Here is an 18,809-nt window from a genome sequence, read left to right on the forward strand (position 1 = left end):
CTCCTCGCTTGGACGCGCAGTGAGAGACCACCGTCTTCACACCTGCATACAAGTCGGGTCGGGAAGCTCGACCCGACCCCTCCGACGATCAAGTTAGAAGATAGTGGAGGGGGAATTCTTTAGCTAAGTTGTCCTCTCCCTTTCGTCCACCCCACTCTCCCGATGAACGAGAGGGTATTTATAGGGAAGGTTACCGTTGTTTGATGTGCCTACCCGCAAGGGGCAGAATCGTACTTCTGGTAGCGTCTGACACCGTCGTTGGCGTGGCGTGAGGGGTCGAGCCTGAGCAGGGCGTTAATGCGCATCGGTTGGCGTTCTGGTCCGTTTGACCAAATGGGTCGATCGAGGTGTCTAGGGTAGCTGACGTCAGCCGAGTCTTATTGTAATTATTATCCTCATCATATTCCCTCCCGAAAAGAAGCTATGCGTCGGTCGTTGTAACGGGAGTCCGAGGCATGGCTTCAACTTTCAGTATTTGTTCTTGCCGGGCGTTTGTCGGGGGTGTGGGGATTATGGAGTTTAGTAAGGAAGGTTGCGTTTGTCGGGGGTGTGGGGATTATGGAGTTTAGTAAGGAAGGTTGTGTGCACAGTAGTGACCCCGGGTAGCGTGCAGCCGAGGAGCACAACGCAGGCGGGCAGGCCGCGCAGGTGTGGTCTCAAGCAGCGTGCGGCCGAGGAGCACGACGCAGGCGGGCTGGCCGCGTAGGTGTGGTCTCGGGCAACATGGAGCCGAGGAGCACAACGTAGGCGGGCTGACCGCGCAGGTGTGGTCTCGGGCAACATGGAGCCGAGGAGCACGACGCAGGCGGGCTGGCCGCGCAGGTGTGGTCTCGGGCAGCGTGCTGCTGAGGAGCACGACGCAGGTGGGCTGACCGCGCAGGTGTGGTCTCGGGCAACATGGAGCCGAGGAGCACGATGCAGGCGGGCAGGCCGCGCAGGTGTAGTCTCGGGCAACATGCGGTTGAGGAGCACGACGTAGGCGGATCGACCGCGCATGTGTGTAGATACAAAGGGGGTTAGGTCGGGGCTAACCGCGAGCCGGGAGGCGATCAGGTAGATACTGAACCTTCACTCGGAAGAGACTGAGGCAGGGCCTAGATTTATTTTCACGAGGACTACATCGGATAGCCACCGCGGGTGCTTGACCTCTTCTATGGAGCCCACTGCCAAAAGTTGTCCCTTCTCCTCACGGCCACCCAGGCCTCCGCCGCGATGTACTGGTTAGCCCGCTGGAGCATCTCTGGCACCGTGGTGGGGGGTCGCTCCACGAGGGACCGGAGGAATCTGGAAGGTCGCAGGCCTATCATAAACACCTGCATTAACAGAGAGGGATGAGCGTCCGACAACCTCCGGATTTGTATTGTAAAGCGATTCACAAATTAGGAGAGAGGTTCGTCCTCCCTTTTGTTGAGTCCGACGAGCAGTGCCACGGATAGTTTCGGTTGGGTGTAGGCCAAGAAGTTAAGCTCGAAGTCTTTGACGAGCTGATCAAAGGAGGCGATCGTCTCGGTCTTTAGACCGCAGTACCATGTGCGGGCTGGCCCCCTTAGAGTCGTGGGAAACACCCTGCACATCAAAGCGTCAGAGGTTCCATACAGCGCCATTTGGGCACGAAAAGCGGCTACATGGTCATCTGGGTCGGTGGCGCCGTCATATGCGTCCAAGGAGGGGAGCCAAAAGTTCGGGGGGACTGTCTAATCTTGTATCTCGGATGTGAACGGAGATCCCTGATGTGCGTCCTCTCCAAGCTCTCCCTTTGACCTGTGAACCTCCTTCTCCATTTTGTCGAGCCGCTGACTGATAAAGCGCAGCTAGGCTCGTAGGAAGTCCATTGAATCCGAAGACAATGCCTCGGGTTCTCGGCGGCCGCTCGGATTTGCCATCACTCGATCTCCGAGTGGGGTCGGTCGGACCCGAGGCGAAGTGGGGAGCTCCGGAAGTGTCGTGTGGGCCCGAACGGGCGGCTCGTGTTGTCGCCATGGTTGGATTGCAGGCGGGTGTGCCAGATGAGAAACGAGCGGGATAATGGTTTGCACCATACCCATCAAAGCTCGGACTTGATGAGCGAGGTCCTGAAATGCCTCAGACGACACGGGCGAGGGGTCGGCGGGGGCGCCGTTGGGCGGCGACAGGCCTGGGTCGTTGAATATCCGCCAATAGCGCTTTGAGGTCGTGGCAGTGTGTTCGTCATGATGATCTCCGTGAGAGGGATGTTCCCCTGAGGCTCCAGTCGGGTGCAACCTCTCAGCTGCGGGCTCATTGGAGCCGCTCGTGTGATCACCCGACATTCCGGGCCCTCCTTCTAGTGCCACTATGGTATGGGAAACAACCTTAAGTCGTGGCCTCGAGGCCGACGCGGCTCGGTTCGGGTCCGGATGACGGGGATCTTCCCGGGACGGCCTTGAGTCCGTTGAGGTGGTCGAGCGCGATGGTCCGATCGGAATGGGGTCACCATTTCTTCCGGGAGGGGCTCCTCGCCTGGACGCGCAGTGAGAGGCTACCGTCTTCACACCTGCACACAGGTCAGTTCGGGAAGCTCGACCCGATCCTTCCGACGATCAAATTAGAAGATAGTGGAGGGAGAATTCTTTAGCTAAGTTGTCCTCTCCCTTTCGTCCCCTCCCACTCTCCCGATGAACGAGAGGGTATTTATAGGGAAGGTTACCGCTGTTTGATGTGCTTGCTCGCAGGAGGCAGAATCATACTTCTGGTAGCGTCTGACATCGTCGTTGGCGTGGCATGAGGGGTCGAGCCTGAGCAGGGCGTTAATGCGCCTCGGCTGGCGTTCTGATCCGTTTGACCAGGTGGGTCGATCGAGGTGTGAGACGTCATCTGGAGCAGCTGATGTCAGCCGAGTCTTATCATAATTATTATCCTCGTCGTTAGGTTTTATTTTGAGCTCAATGCACTTGAACGTATGCATCTCCTTGATGCGTCCAAGCTTTACATGTTGATGTTCATGGAGATATATATGATGAGAGAGAGAGAGAGAGAGAAAGAAAGAAAAAGGACGAGCAGAATCGGCAGTGGGAAGGAGTAAAAGAGAAGAGACAGAGAGACATATTTGTCGAACACTGTTGCGACACTGTTTAGTTCAACAGTGACAGAGGACTGGTTTTGAGTTGATGATCAGACTGATGCATTCGTCCTCGCGCAGAAGGTTTCTCGTCTCCTCCCCCTGCTACCGTATCCATGCCAACGTACCAGTAGAGAGGAGCTCCTCCCTCGATCCATCATGTCAGAAAATTCCAAATGCTAGCAGCCAAAGTTGCAGCAGCAGCAGCGGTCAATGGCGCCTGGTCTCGCAGGCAGGCACTCGGTCAGCGGCTCCAGCGTGCCAGTCGGCTACTGGAAACCCCGCCGGGGCCGCGAGAATCCTGTGGCCAATGCAGCACCAGGCTACACATGACCCCACAGGGCTTAGCTCCAGGAGGCCAGCTTCCCCTCCCCTCAGAGATGCTTACCGCAGTATACCACTGTCGATTCCTGGCTACAGATTTGGTACATGCTGCATCAAGAACGGAGTGCGGTGTCGATATTGTGTAATCTGCTCTCCAAACCTCGCACTGTTGTGAAACTGTTCTCGTTCAGAGCTGAAGGACTTGAAGGTATGTCTGTGAGAGAGAGAGAGATGGAACACCAAAAGAGCCAAAAGTTCTGAGAGCCAAGAGAGCAGCTTCTGATCACTGCAAATGAGGCGCCCCCCCCCCCCCCCCTCTTGAACTCAGCCTTTGGAGCCACTCCGTACAGACCAAGACAACGACGTGGAATATGTTGATCTCTTTCTTCATCGCACCTTCCCAGAGGACTCTCCTTCCCTGTCTATATAAATTAACAACGCCAACTTCGCCACTCGAAAACCCTGAGAGCTATTAAGCCTCCGCATACATACATAGTAGACACGCACGAAACCGCTACGTGAGAGTTCGATCCTTGCTCCGGGAGAATTTGGTGGGGGAAAGCAGGATGCCGGTGGAGTCTGGCGAGGGACGGCGGCGTCCGGCGGAGGGAGAGCTGCCGGCGGTGGCGGCGACAGCGAAGGAGCGGTGCCCACGGTGCGAGTCGCGGGACACCAAGTTCTGCTACTACAACAACTATAACATGTCGCAGCCGCGCCACTTCTGCAAGTCGTGCCGCCGGTACTGGACCCTCGGCGGCTCCCTCCGCAACGTCCCCATCGGCGGCGCCTCCCGCAAGCGTCTCCGCCCCTCCCCGTCCCCCTCCACCGCGGCCGCCTTGAGGCCCGGCCTCGCCCTGCCGGCCCTCTCCGCGCCACCGCCCCCCTCAGCACCAGAACTCGTGGCCGCCCCTGACGGGCCACCACCGCCCAGCCACGGTTCGCTGATCCCCGGCGGCCAGGTCCAGGCAGGGCTCCTGGGGCTGGACGAGCCGTTCCTCCCCGGCCGGGCCGGTTTCGGGCTCGGCCTGGGGCTGGGGCTCGGGTGCAGCGCCAGGGCCGCGGAGGAGATGGGGTTTGGGCTGGGGTCCACCCTGCTGTGGCCCCACTCCCTGCTCGACGAGCCCGGGGACGCGTGGCGAGTGGGGGCCGGCGTCAGTGGTGGCGACTGCTTCGCCGCTCCGGGACCCGCCACCTCCGCGTGGACGGACCTCGCGATCTCCGCTCCAGCGGATGGTGGCGCCGCGCCGGCGAGGGAGTTCCGCTAGCGAGACGGCTGAAGACGATGACATTCCCGTGAATATTGTGTGTTGGAGGCCTGTCCAGTTTTGGTTTCTCTTTAGACGGCCCACGTTTTCCGTTGTTCGCAGGTGTCTCCGATGTACCGCTATGCTTTGCTTTTAGAAAACACCCCCTCAATGCTCTCTCTCTCTCTCTCTCTCTGTCTCGTGCGCCATTGTCCGCTTCTGTCAGCTTTTAATGTTGATTGTGTTGATCATGTAGAATTAGATAATATTCATCATTCGGGTCTCGGATCAGAGAGTTAAATGGTTAGTTTTGTGCTTGTTAACCCTTACCGAGTCTGGTCTACAATTAACGTTATTATTATTTTTAATAAAACGTTATTATTTTATCTATAGTAGTAATGCCTTTTAATATTTTTAAATTTATTTTTCAAAAAAACTTGAAGAGAACGATTATCAAACTATTAAGCATGCTGGAGTAACATAAAAAATTTACTTAAAATAAATATAAAAAATGTATTTTCTTGACTAAAGTATTTTTCTAGAAAACAAATGAAACATTCTATTCATCCCACGACCATTACATTTGATACATCATATGCAAAGCTGCAGTGATTGCAAAAAGTGTAGACCCAATAATTCCGGCTACATGAAATCCGATGTAAATGCATTTAAGCGAAAATTAAATTCAGGTCGAACAATGAACAGCAGCACTTGTCTGCAGGTAAAACTCGTTACCTACCATATTGACTCGTCTGCCAACAATACACTCACTAAATGAGGTGTGTCTATAAGATCAAGAAGGGCAGCATATGGCCGACTTCATGAAAAACCATAGTAACAGAGTACCAATTACTTAGCTATTAGTAGATAATAAATAGCAATCCCAGAAGATAATATACAACTATAATTGGTATGCAGGAACGCACTGGGCCCAACAAACTGCGGTCAAGGTTGTATGCATTTGCTTTAATACAAGTCCCTTGAGATGAGGAAAGATGAGAACTGGGATTTGATACCTCGCGTGAGCAAAAGGACCACAACGAACATCTTACTCCCCCATATAGCTCAAGATGGTTAGTGTGCTGATCCAACCACAAGTTTACATGGCATAAATCATCTCTCCGCTACTGTCGACATCAAGATCAGGATCAGAGTCCAAATCCTCCATATCATCATAATCATCATCAATGTCAAGACCATCTGTCAGGTACTGATTGAGTCCACGAGTGCCAGCTGCAGGTATGGTTGCCTCAGCTAAGATCTGCATTATCTCATCAATGGTTTGCATTGGTTGATCAGGCTCCTCGTACTGGTTGCTCATCCTGTTGTCATCCATCAGATCTGCAGGAAGGTTCCTCAAGAACCACTCGTGGTTGCGTATCTCGGGAATTGTAATTCTCTGTGGATTAACGTAATCAACATATGGCAAATAGTGAACCAAATATCAAATACATAAGATCCACAGTAAGAATTCTATCCCTCGATGAACCGAGTAATTGTCACAAAATCAGATTCAAGTCTCAGGATAGTATTCCTCCAGAGATGCATTAGATATATCTTAACTACGAAAAGACAATCGTCTGGTTGGTAAAAACAAAACGGCCCAATGCAAGTCAATTCCTGGGACAATTTCCCAATAACATAATTATATCCTCCCTACCTGGAACAAAAATTTGTTCCGTTCACTTCCTTGTATGCTCATGGCCCCGATTATCATTTTGTCCCATTTCAAAAACCTTGGCACCCTTGAAGAAAGACCTTCTTACTTATGACATATAGTACTAACAAGTTAATTTTTGTTTAACCAGAACACTAGTTCTATAACTAATGGGAAAGAAATGGCAGGTTTTGTGATTAGAAAGTCATTCTGTTATATTATTTTTCCTCAAAATGCAACTGAAGATTAGTCTTTTTGTAGTACATGCTTGAAGTTGTCATTTGGTCTTAATGACTACTTTCTGAGCATAAAGTGCTTACAGTGGCAGGATTGGCAACAAAAATTCTTGAGATTAGCTGTCGACACTCCGTAGATACATAAATATAGTCTGGAATTGAGTACTGAACAGTCAATATACGCTGCAACAGACAGTAGGTAGGTCAGTTAGATAATGCAATGTTCAGACAATAAAGCATTAAGAAACCATTACCTCTAATGTCTTTCGAAAATTTTTAGGCTCTTCTGGATCCTCAAAAGGATATGCGCCAACTAACATTACATATAAAGTAACTCCACAAGACCACACATCAGCGATCTACAAAAGTCTTACAAGTGTTATAAGGTATAGCACCAAAATAGTAACATGAAATGTGGTTACAAATATGGAAAAACAGTTACATGATTTGAGGTGATCTGTAAAATTTTATGTGAAGTCACGACAAAACTAGTGAAAAAATTCTATTACAAAGCAACAATACATGCATTTACCTCTGATTCTTACAACTGATACTAAGATATAGGACACTAATTTTCTGTACAAATTAGAGTTGCTTTGATTGTCTCATCTTTTGTTTAGTGTCCAGTAACCAATATGTACAGACAACCAAATAGGACTCTTAATGTCAAGTAGTTCACAGCCCTTATCCAACCTAACTGATCAACTGGTCAGAGTTACTACAGCACATTATGCTGCAGCCACCATGACATCCATGAATAGTACCTTTAAATTATATCCTCATATATATGAACCTAAACCAATCAAAGTCGGGCAAAATCCCAAAACATACAAAGTACAACATGATTCGGATTAAAAGACACATGGTAAACACCTATTGGACTAAAAAAAACCATACATCTGCATAAAAAAGAACTCAAAAACTAATGATGAAATTAATCCATAAACACAACAAATATGAAAATCTAAGACCACCTTTATTTGGATCCAGTCTAAAATCTAATAAGACTAAAATTGAACTTGGACTTGAAATGTGATCTCATATCCTATCTTCCCCTTTTTTATCAGCCTTTTTAATCTCTTCAAAGGTACCCAAGTCCTTGGATTCCCCATCATAAACTACCATCCAAACCTTCACCCACCCTAAGTGATATCTCAGATTCTCCCATACATACTAGATCTTTTTACCCCTCCTCTTACCCTGCCACCCCTATTTTCTAATCCACGATTCCTAAAATGTAACTCTTCTTGGCCATCACTAGTTATGGATATTTTTCTTTATCAAGAAAACAAACACTTTGATGAATATGACATGAAGTTGTATAAACGAGCAATTAGGACTCCTATGCAAAATGTAGCAGAAGCATCCTCTTTTCATTTTCGTACCCCTGATGAAATCATCATCATTAAGTTATAGAAATAAGAAATTATTATTCACCACAAAATGTGGCAAATAACAGTTTCATTAGCATAAACAGTAAGATCAATACTGTTTGTTTAAATAATTTATTTCTCCCTTTTGAACTAGAGCACCACATTCATGATAAACGCCTTCCAATTCAGCATGTTCACTTAAAAGGCACATGATAAACCAAGCATAATTGTATTATTGGGTTGTAATATAGGGTTTTAATCATAAATATTGAGTTCATCCTTCAAGGAATGAAGAATCCATCTTCCAATGCAGCTTATATAAGAGTATACTCCTTTTTCTGAAAGTTAAGCTTTGGAAGTCAGCATAGAAGATCCTATTATTAAACCAGCAAGTGAACTGCAAGGGATAAACCAAATTTGGATGAAAAAAGAAACGGACAACTAAAAACAATAGTACCATGTGGACAAATATCTCAATAGTTGTTTTAGGACAAATTGTTAAGTCAGAATGGGATAATTTAACAGGAGCCAAATATTTTAATAGGCTTTTTAGGTCTGACTCCATGTATATGATAGGAAAAGCATCACAGCATTTCTAGACGCACATCAAGTTAAAAGATCTGATAACATAATGGCATTACTAGCGATAAAAAAGCAGACCGTTTGAATGCTATGTAAACCTCATCATTATTCAGTATGGAACTAGAATAAACATGATGACAAGGAATGCTATGTAAGAAAAATATACCTTGCCGTCGTATTCCTTCTTGTGTAGCACTTCAGGAGCAATGTATGCAGGAGTTCCAACAGTCGACTTTGGTTGTGAATGCAGAACCGATGACTGAAAATGCAGCATGCTAGTAACTTAGTTATATAAGGAAGCTAAATGTTTTGGAAAAACAAAGGAGGGTATTTAAATGTGTGAATCGTCTTTTGTTTAGAAAATTCTAGCTACCTACTTCGTAATAACCTAACACTAATTTTTACCTTGGAATATCCAAAATCACATATCTTCAGACGTGGTGCAGTACTTCCATCTAGTAAGGTGTTCTCCAGCTTTAAGTCACGATGGCATACTTGCTTGACAATAAGAGACCCACAAACAAAATAAGTCAAACATAGAAGACAGATTTTTCTTTTTAACATACCATAGAATTTTTTTTTAACATACCATAGAATGACAGTAGCTGACTCCTGATATTAGTTGCTGGAAGAAGAATCGTGCCTTCAAGGAAGAATGCACAAAGTTGGGACCAGTTTAACCATAAAACAGATATTCTGAAAGAGTAAAAATAAGGTAAACTAGAACCTCATCCTCGCTGAAACGTCCAGCATTGCAGATACGCTCGAAAAGCTCGCCACCAGAGGCATATTCCATTACAATAGCAAGATGGGTTGGAGTTAAAATAACCTAAGGAAATTGCAGCAGCATAAACAGATGAAAAATTACCAATTATTTCCTAAAAGCAAGAAGATATGCCTTTGGACATGAAGTTACCTCTTTGAACCTGATGATATTTGGATGCCTCAAAGATCTGTGGTTAATTATCTCTCTTTGAACATTTTCATCTATCTGTACAAGAAAATAGAGACCAATTAAGACGTCATCATTAACATAGTTGTGTGAATGTAGTAGTGTGTCTGACTACTTCTATCTCAAGTTCAATGTTACTCTCGTCATAGTGCAGCTAACCAAACAGATAGACATAACGAAAAAAAAGAAGAAAAACCTTAGTAATGTTGCCAAATCACCAATGCCCCTAGATTATACACTATATTGCCCTGTGTTTTTGCTTCCTTGGCAAGTTAGATGACAAACTATGGTGGTTTATGGAGTCTCTACCCAATATACCTAATACCTCTTCAAAGATAGAAAATAAGTGCTAGCACAGAAGTTGAACATATGTGATTCCCCAACAGCAGCTATTCAATGTACATGATGCTTTTAACATGATACGGAGAGAGTCAAACAAATCATGTGAACTTCAACACAACAAAGATCATACAAGAAGGACAATAAAAATTACCATGAACATGGTTTTATCTATCAAATGGGACGTCAAAAATGAAGCCCCAAAACCACTAGTGCTATTAGCAAACATCATGAGATCTTCAGAATAGAAAACTCTTCAAGGAATTGACAAGGGTAGAAGCCAATAAGCTTAGAAAAGGATTCTGATATCGTAATGCTCTACTTATTTTCAAATAATATTGCATCCTATATTTCCATAAAGACTGGAGATTAAAATTGCCCTCTAAAATGCATTCATTCAAAGATCTAAAATGCAACAAATGAAAAATGAAAAAGGATAACAGAAAAGGGTGGAATTAAATAGATATTAACACCTAGAACATTTCAAGTCTCGACTACATCAACAAGAAAAATCTGGATTGCACTCTGGCCAAACAGATCAACATAGATATACATGTATATAAACATATCTTCCTCAATATTTGGGCTGAAATTCCAAGACCAATAATATTAAACAGAAAAAAATGTCCTATTCAAGATAGAAGACAATCAGAGTAACTCAAGCACAAAATGTAAATGGTCCAAAACCTAAATAATGCCCAATGGTAAAAAAAAGAAGAAGAAACTTTCACGGATACAAGAAAGAACTCTATGACAAAATAATGTTATGTTCGAAAATTTTCTTATCCAGACAAAGAGTGGAAAAGGATATAGACAGGCATAAAATTCTCATTCTGAATGTAGTGTTGGGTGGTAGATTACATTAAAGGCAATGGCAACTCCATTTATGCCATAATCAACAATATAGAAAGACTACACCAAGTACCAATGGCGCCAAAGTGTTATAACTGACTTAATTGATAGAGGAATTATCTGAATTAGAGATGATAACATGTTAAATTATCTGAATTAAGAAGCCCCCAATCTAGAAGAAGAGAGTTTACCATCGACTAAGTTCTTACTAGAGAATATGCATCGAGCTAGGATATAATCAACCACTAAATGTATAAAAAAGCATCGAAGGATAGGCTTTCTAACATCAAATAACTAAAAATAGAAATTTGAAGAGAAGATATTCAGGTTTTGGGCATATCCGAACCACAATTCTTGAAGTCAACTGAATTGAATGAAAAAATAATAAACATAGGAACTTTATATGTCAAACCAACCAAATAGAAAACCCACATACGGGCGACCAACCGACCTTCTCGCCTCTCTCGATGTACTTGACGGCCACCAGCTCCCTGGTCTGCTTGTCCCTCATTAGCCTGGCTATCCCGAAGTTCCCCGAACCGATGTCCCTCACTAGCTCGTACCGGTCGCTGTCGTGCATTATCGGCATATCCATGGCCGAACCGATCGTCACCGCCGCCCGATCCATGCCGTCGCGCCGCTCTCACATCAACCTCCTCCCCCAAGCCCAATCAAATACTCCCGGGGCCAGCGCTCCGCTCCGATCGTGGCGCGACGAGGGCCACTCGCCCCGATCGGTTGCGTAAAGAGACAGCTAACGAGGCGAGCGCGTCCGCCTCCGTGACCAGTCCGATCCCGTGTTCGATCGATCGCTGTGGAGCTCGACTCAATTCCCACTTCCTCTAGCCTTTCCGATCGCTTTCGCTGTCGCCACAGTCAGGGTTTTGGGATCCGGGCGGTGGGGAGTCGAGGGCAACGAGGGGGGCGAGAGCTCGCGTTACCTCGCTTACTTTCGCCGTTACCGTGAACACAAAGAAACGGAGGGAGGAAGAGGCGATGGCAAACCGCCATACCACGCTTCCGACCGCGGGGGATCAAAGGATCACCGTTACTTCTTTGATCAGACGGTGAAGGTTTACGATGGCTTTTCCCGATCAATTGCCAAGCGTGTGTTCCTTATAATTTAAAAGAAGAATTAAAAAGTGAAGGCATCTCCCGGCATGAGCATGTGGACCCCACACAACTAAATATTTGCCACCATTCACTAACAACAGCATTTGCCGTTTTTATTAGTTTATATATCAGTATGATCTGATCACAGTCAAAGCAAAGTAGGCAGAGAGGGTAATTTGTTGAATAATATGAAAACATAAAATGGCTTTAAAAATTTTATGGAATGAAGAACACCATATACATGGATTATAATTATTAAGTTATATAGGGAAATTAGATGATATATGTGTCCGATCTGTCTGACACATGACACCAAAACACTTTTTTGTTCCAACCAATCATCACATGCCCAACCAAAAAGAAATAATTTAATTGGTGGCAGTAGAAGAAGATTTCTAACTATATAACAAAGAATTTGTCCACTGGGGGGAAGGAGAAGACTCGACGGAAAGGGGCCCGTTAACCTTTTGACGTATAGCCAAGAGGAGGCTATAAAAGCGCAAGCAGCGAGGGAGAGGGATGGTGAGAAGGGAGGGAAGAGACATGGTGTCGGACGTAGAGCTCGTCGAGCGGCTTCGGGAGTTCCTCCGGGCATCCGACCTCTCCACGACCACCACCTTTGTTAGGTTTTGATGGTCACATTGCGAGAGTCGGGTTTAATTAGGGTTCGGCTCACCGGCCGGGTTAGAGATGACATCTTTGGCTTTCGCATATGTCTTCAGCGAGGGATATTATACTTGATTAAGGACCACCGAAGAGCTTCATGGTTGACCTAGACAGACCTTTTCCTTTTTAAGGTATGCTAGAGGGCCTAATGAGTTAGATTGAATATAAAGTTTATGATTTCATGGCCTGTCTTTTTCTATATCGATTACGACATATGCAGTAAATTGTTTTACGGTGAAATTGTTGGTCAATTAAAGGCGTGGAGAGATTAACAGTCGCAATTCCAGTTCTCATAAGAGCACCGGTGTCACCATTGATTTTTCCAATACTATTTGTCACACTGGAAGATGGTGATTATGATATATAGTGTTGGAGGTTCGAAAGTCGCATTCTCCTAGTTTGTTTTGTGTTTGACATATGATGTTGGAGGATTCAAGATAGCGTCTTCATGGTTTGCTCTGTGTTCAACAGCGGGATCCTATACCAATCTATATCTTTGATTTTGGCGTTATGCACATTTTGAGTTTGCGGAAATTGAAGGGAAGAAACCAAGCCATAGATGGAATTATGTTCTGAACTAAAAGTCTTCTAGTTTTGAACTATTTACAAGAAGCTTATATTTTGTTCCATACTGCTTTCATTTTGTTTTACCTTGCAATTATGTAGTCTAGTCATTCCATCAATGTTTTATATGTGGACTCCCTAATTGACTGATTTCTGTGCCATGATATCTTTGAAAACCCTTGAAAGAATTTTATCATTTTCATGATTTTTTTTCTCCTTACAATCTGTCTATTAACTTTCTTGTTTTTGATGAAGTGCTCTTATACGGATCCTTAACATGTCTTTTTGTGTTATTGATGTAAGATCAAATAAACTCAGCGACGTAGTCAGGAAGCGGGGAGGTGGCTTTACCAAACTTTGTAGTCTTTCTCCTCTACTACAGGATTTTGTTGGCAAATCAGAATTAGCTAGAACTGAGGTAATGCTCATTAAATATGTTGTAGTCCTCCCGCCTCAGATATTTATGTTTCTTACATTTTTCGAATAAGGCAATTTGTCCTTGTCCTTGTCTTAATCTTCAAACTCATGTCACTAAACTACCAGTGAAACACCCATGTCCAACAGAATCTCTAAGTTCTACTTCTAAGTTCTACCCTGCCCTCTGTATGTGCCTTTTATTTTTCTTATTATATCATTTCAGGTATATGAATAAATGTTTTAAATCTTATTTCTGGGGATCTCTTCTTGACTCAATCTGAGACTAAATATCTTGTGCCCAGCATTCTGAAGAATGAGATGTTCTCTATACATCACTAGGGCTAAAATCTGATTTGCTTGTTATATATTTCAGCAGGCCCAGTGACTCCAGCGAAGCCAGAACAAAATAACAAGAAGCCCAAGAAAGAAAGAGAAGGTTAGAAACTTAGAATAACTTACTGCTTAACGCATAATCAGTATCATTAAACTATTAGAAAGTTAGCTCTTCGTAAATTTATTGGGCTCGGCTAAATTTCATTAATAGGTAAGCAGCAAAAAAGAGGATCATCAGGTCTCCTTGTGCCCCTTCCACTTTCAGATGATCTGATGAAAATTCTTTGGTACTGGTGAAAGTACATTATCACGATCTGATGTCGTGAAAAGGATGTGGGAGTACATAAAACAAAACAACCTGCAGGTATATTGCTTCATTTGGATGGGAAATGCATTATGCTATTGTGCATTCTTAATTTCAATGTGACTACAAAATAATAATTGCTTTTTACTGTCTAGTGGTTATTAATGGAGCATAGTTAACCAATTTGGCATATGCGATTTTTCTCTGACTCAATGACTGACATGTTTCTTTTACATAATTGAAATGCTAACAACTAAAATTCTCATTCTTGGATCCCCTACAATGTGTTGCCAAGAACTATTAGATCAGATTTTTCAGTGGCAGTCTAATTGGCTGTGGTAGTTGTCATTTTTCCTTAAAATACCATCTCTGCTTTTCATATGAAGTACCAGAAGGAGAAAGGATAATATCATGGAACATCATAAATAACAACTTCGCCCAATTAATAATATTTTATTATAAAAATTCATATAATGAAACTCATCTTCAAGTGCTATGTGAAGGTGGAATATCTTTGTAATTATACATTGTATGCTATATATATATATGTATATATATGTATGTATATGTATGTATGTATATATATGTATGTATATATATGTATGTATGTATGTATATATATATATATATATATATATATATATATATATATATATATATATGAAATTCACTTATATATGTAATGAAACTCACCTTATATGCTATGTTACATGTGGTTGGATTATCATTTCTCTTTGCAAATTAAGGTCTATTGCGGTGTTATGATCATTCAATGTTGTTTTTTTGCATTTGATGCAATTAATATCTTTGTCTCTTCCATTATACCATCCAAGGATCCTGCTGATAAGAGGAATGTTATATGTGACGAAGTTAAGAGAACTTCTCAAGGTTGATTCCTTCCATGGATCTACAGCTTTGAAGTTGCTGGCACCTCATTTCATCAAGGCAAAACAGTGAGATATACCTTCTAATATTTTTCTAAAATCCATGGAAATGGAAAATTTTGTCCTTGGTGTAAGAACTTTTCATGATCAAATATGCTGGTGCTTTAAAGAGAGTGGCAACTAATGAATGTCATTAGCTTCTTGTCTCTTTACATAGTAGAATTAAACTACTAAATCTCTTTTGTTCATGGAGTTACAATGGTAAAATATTTCTAAGCAGTTCTGTAAATGAAGTGTTAGAAGAAGAATTGCTCAAATGGGTGATGGACTGTAAACAACAAATTTGTGTATTGGGAATGTTAGGTTTTGAAGCAACGAGCAGTGATAATGTCTTTTTACTCCATTGGTTGCTTAAAGTAGAGGAGGAATATTTAAGGCATTTCTTTTCCATCATTCGGCTATGGAAAGAGAGTCGGTTGAGAACTGGTGGTCGTGGTTTAACATCTCTTTCTTATATATCTTTTACTTAGATTGAAGTAATAATTTTCAGAGCTTGACAAAGAGCTTTTCTTGTATTGCATTGAGGTGGAACCTGTTACAAGCTTGTCGTAGAATGATTCTTATGCAGCTGAGATGGATGTTGAATAGTGGTAAGCTGACAATTAAGTGAACTTAATTTGGCTGTTAAAATCTCATCTGTTGGTTATCAGTTATTTGTCAACATATTAAATTCAGTTTGTTCTGTTCATTTATGAACTTCAAAATTATCATGCATTGACGATTCATGTGTTTCAGTGTTTGCATATTTCTCAGTATCCCCTGAAGAACATCAATGGATCACTATCCAGTTTCAACAGTTTAAATCCAGCATTCTGACTCGGGTTCATTATTTATAATTATCACATGTACCATTTTGATATCAGTGGATCTTTTGGGTCATAATCTAATGTGTCAATTTTTTCTAACCCAGGCTTTTGATCTTTAAATCAGAGAGTAAGTGGGGCCTCAAGCACCAAAGAATAATGATGCGTATGCATTTATTTGCTTCAGGGATGGTCTTGCTTAACTCTGAATGAAGCATGTAGACCAATTGGTTACATTTCCCAGAACTTACTATATGCCTTCTTCAAACACTCATGTTCTGCGTTGCAGGATTTCTTCATGGTGATTGATAAAATTGGTGCAGGATACTGCATAGAATGATTTCACAAAATGTGGAGGGAAGTTGCTATTGTTCATACACTGACTTCCAATCTTGAAGGGTAAACAGTAAGAAGAGAACAATCTTGAAGGTGAATTAACTTGTTTTATTTCAGTGCAAGTACTTCCAACTTCTTCAGGGGCAATCATTAGCTTTCAAGTACGGGAAGATTCTCCAAACCACAAAGCAAGAAGCCAAAGTCGTTCCGTGGATAAGGTTGAGGAATTTGTGGCCTTTGCCTGCTCCAAAAGCCAAAACAGTACTTGGGAAAGTCAAATTGGAATGAATCATGCAGTAGTAATTCCCCACGATCATGCAAGATTGTTACTTGATACCCAAGGAACCAAGCACGACGGCCAGACTTACTACCATGTTTGGACTATGAAAGATCGACACTACCACAGTTTATTTCTCAGTTCTTTTGATTCAAACATTTTGGGTTCCTAATAAAGCTTTCATCGAATTGCAAAGCAGGGATTGCACAAGCATACTTTCTGATGGGTAAAATGATTCAGCCCTCCTCTCAAGCCATTAACGCGGTCTTCCTGGTTAGTATCCTTTACCTGATCCTTCAGCTTACTCATAAATTATTAGTGAGAGAGACCAAACTAAAGGACACTCGCTTATGGTCTTTACCCTGCCAGGTGCTGCTCCCACAGCTAGTATATTACCTGGAATCATACGGAAGAACTTGACCACTAAAAGAAGCAGAGAGAGTGAGAGATGAGCATATTTCTGCAGCTGCTGCTTGGGTATCTTGGCTTCTTCTAACCCGTGCATCCTCCTGCTATCCTAACCACTCTTTTCGCTCTGGATGGGGCGGGAATCCAATCGAGCATCCAATGCCAATCATAAATGAGCCTTTGGCTGTACACGTGGTAGATCACATAAAGCCTTTCTGTCTCCGTCCTCTCCCGAAAGCAACACTCATGTTATTTTGTCATGTCTTGCAAGGAAATGGAGGGCTTCATCATGCTGCCTATTTGATGGGATACGCACACCTTTGACAGGACATGTTGACGTCGTGCCATATATGCCACCTTGACAGCACCTTTGAGCCTTCCAGGTAAAATGAATTTTTTTTTTATGACTAATATATGGACGGTTGAGATTAGAAAAATAATGATTTTTTTAGTCACACAATAACAAAGTGACATGTGTCGCTTGGATGATCGCTAATGAGATTACTTGTGTTATTGGTGATAAAGCCTATTGCAATAGGTTATGCTTGGACAAGGACAACCTATTATGGCTATAATACAACAATTGTAGATATCTTTGCATAATTAGAGGATACAAAACATAGCTATAGGGGTTGGTCAATTGCAAGTCGAAGAGAGAAAATATTGGTGCCGATGTTATGAACAAGATTGTATAAATTATACATTAAATTAACTTCAAAGTTACAGGAGAAATTGATCTCCTTGAACATTTGAACAAATTGACATAAAATTATAGAATTAAATTTGGATTGGACAATGATATTTCCTTTACCTGCCAATTATTTTATTTCCGTTTACCCACCCATCCCTTCAATCAAGAGACTATTTTTCTTCCTTCCTTCTCCATTATCTTTTTTGTTTTTTTTGTATCTTTGAGTCATGAATCACACTATGTTGGCTTTTGAGAGAGAGGCGTTTGTCCCCTACGGCATCTCTCTCAACATCCAGTCTTTAAAATTTGGTGATGCCTTGGATGTGACCAATAAGAATCTTTCAAAAGAATCAATCTCACATCTAATGGTTGATAGAAACAAGACAAGCACCATGTGACAAGAATACAATGTTCGTCATGTGCCAAACTTTTCATTCAGAGAGAGAGAGAGAGAGAGAGAGAGAGAGATTCGTGGTGAAACTCTTCTGTATCTTACATTTAAATCTTGATGCCAAATCCAAGAGATTCACTGTAATTGCATGTGATGTGCTCACGAGTAAATTTGTCATCGGGATGGCATCATTCTGCGTCTAGGTTAGGAAGGAAATCTCTACCAACTCATCCTGTCAAGTGACTGCCAGCACACCAAAGGGAACAATGGATGACAATTAACATGTCATCCTGTCAATTCCAACAATAACATTCTATGTTTGAATATAGCCATCTTAGATTTCATTGATCAGTCTAATCTTTAGCTGCTTATCCATTTGGATAAGAGAAGAAAAAACTACCCCAATGGCGTGTCCTACACTAAGTTTCTCTAACCATTTGGATCCACATCTTCTAAAAAGATAACTAAGAAAATATTAATTTAAGAGGTATGTATGTAATATTAATTCACATGTTAATATTGTCAAATACAATGGTGTATCTGTAATTTGAATTTCACAGGGGTATATGTGCTAGATTGAAATCTAGATTGGCAAATACAGAATTTTCCAACATATCTGCAATTTTTCCTGTTCTACTTGCAGATACCCTCTCAAGATTCTTCGAGGTCTCTTTGACCGCAGGCAACGCCATCAACCCATCACAAAATTAGAAGGAAAATAAAAAAAAAAAGGGAAAAAAAATAAAAGAAAAAGAAAACCCTTAAAATAATACAAGATTCTAATCGCGCGTGTGAAGCGGTATCTCGATCCTGTCCGATTTAATCGCGTCCCGTTATGCGACGACTTGAGCTCGTGAATATCCAGTCCATCTTGCCATCCATCTGGTTCAGTTGAACCAGACCCGCCCTTTCCTCTTCCCCCTCTGG

General features: G+C 42.6%; 2 protein-coding genes and 1 pseudogene across 2 annotated transcripts; 2 read left to right on the forward strand and 1 right to left on the reverse strand.

Annotated features, from left to right (window-relative positions):
• Window positions 1-3,780: 3,780 nt before the first annotated feature.
• On the forward strand, window positions 3,781-4,928 carry LOC103976279 (dof zinc finger protein DOF1.6). Its single transcript, XM_009391482.3, has one exon. It carries the CDS (start codon window positions 3,967-3,969, stop codon window positions 4,663-4,665), a length of 699 nt encoding a protein of 232 aa, XP_009389757.2. The 5' UTR covers window positions 3,781-3,966; the 3' UTR covers window positions 4,666-4,928.
• Window positions 4,929-5,466: 538 nt separating this feature from the next.
• On the reverse strand, window positions 5,467-11,687 carry LOC135605841 (serine/threonine-protein kinase SAPK10-like). Its single transcript, XM_065096353.1, has 9 exons — window positions 11,087-11,687; window positions 9,409-9,483; window positions 9,220-9,321; window positions 9,082-9,135; window positions 8,898-8,990; window positions 8,659-8,751; window positions 6,792-6,896; window positions 6,622-6,720; window positions 5,467-6,043 (listed from the first exon to the last, which is right to left on the reverse strand). Exons 1-9 carry the CDS (start codon window positions 11,261-11,263, stop codon window positions 5,744-5,746), a joined length of 1,098 nt encoding a protein of 365 aa, XP_064952425.1. The 5' UTR covers window positions 11,264-11,687; the 3' UTR covers window positions 5,467-5,743.
• A 525-nt stretch (window positions 11,688-12,212) lies between these two features.
• On the forward strand, window positions 12,213-18,675 carry LOC135604839 (uncharacterized; annotated as a pseudogene).
• The last annotated feature ends 134 nt before the right edge of the window (window positions 18,676-18,809 follow it).

Source organism: Musa acuminata, chromosome BXJ2-2 (genome assembly GCF_036884655.1).
Source record: "Musa acuminata AAA Group cultivar baxijiao chromosome BXJ2-2, Cavendish_Baxijiao_AAA, whole genome shotgun sequence".
Lineage (NCBI taxonomy): Eukaryota > Viridiplantae > Streptophyta > Magnoliopsida > Zingiberales > Musaceae > Musa > Musa acuminata.

Bases quoted from the DNA above. Each gene is read 5' to 3' on its own strand.
- LOC103976279 (XM_009391482.3), top strand. From the start codon at position 3,967: ATGCCGGTGGAGTCTGGCGAGGGACGGCGGCGTCCGGCGGAGGGAGAG.
- LOC135605841 (XM_065096353.1), bottom strand. From the start codon at position 11,263: ATGGATCGGGCGGCGGTGACGATCGGTTCGGCCATGGATATGCCGATA. The intron at 6,721-6,791 runs GTAATGGTTTCT...TGTCTGTTGCAG, and splicing joins ATTTTCGAAAGACATTAGAG to CGTATATTGACTGTTCAGTA. The intron at 6,044-6,621 runs GTAAGCACTTTA...GTTAATCCACAG, and splicing joins TTGTTGCCAATCCTGCCACT to AGAATTACAATTCCCGAGAT.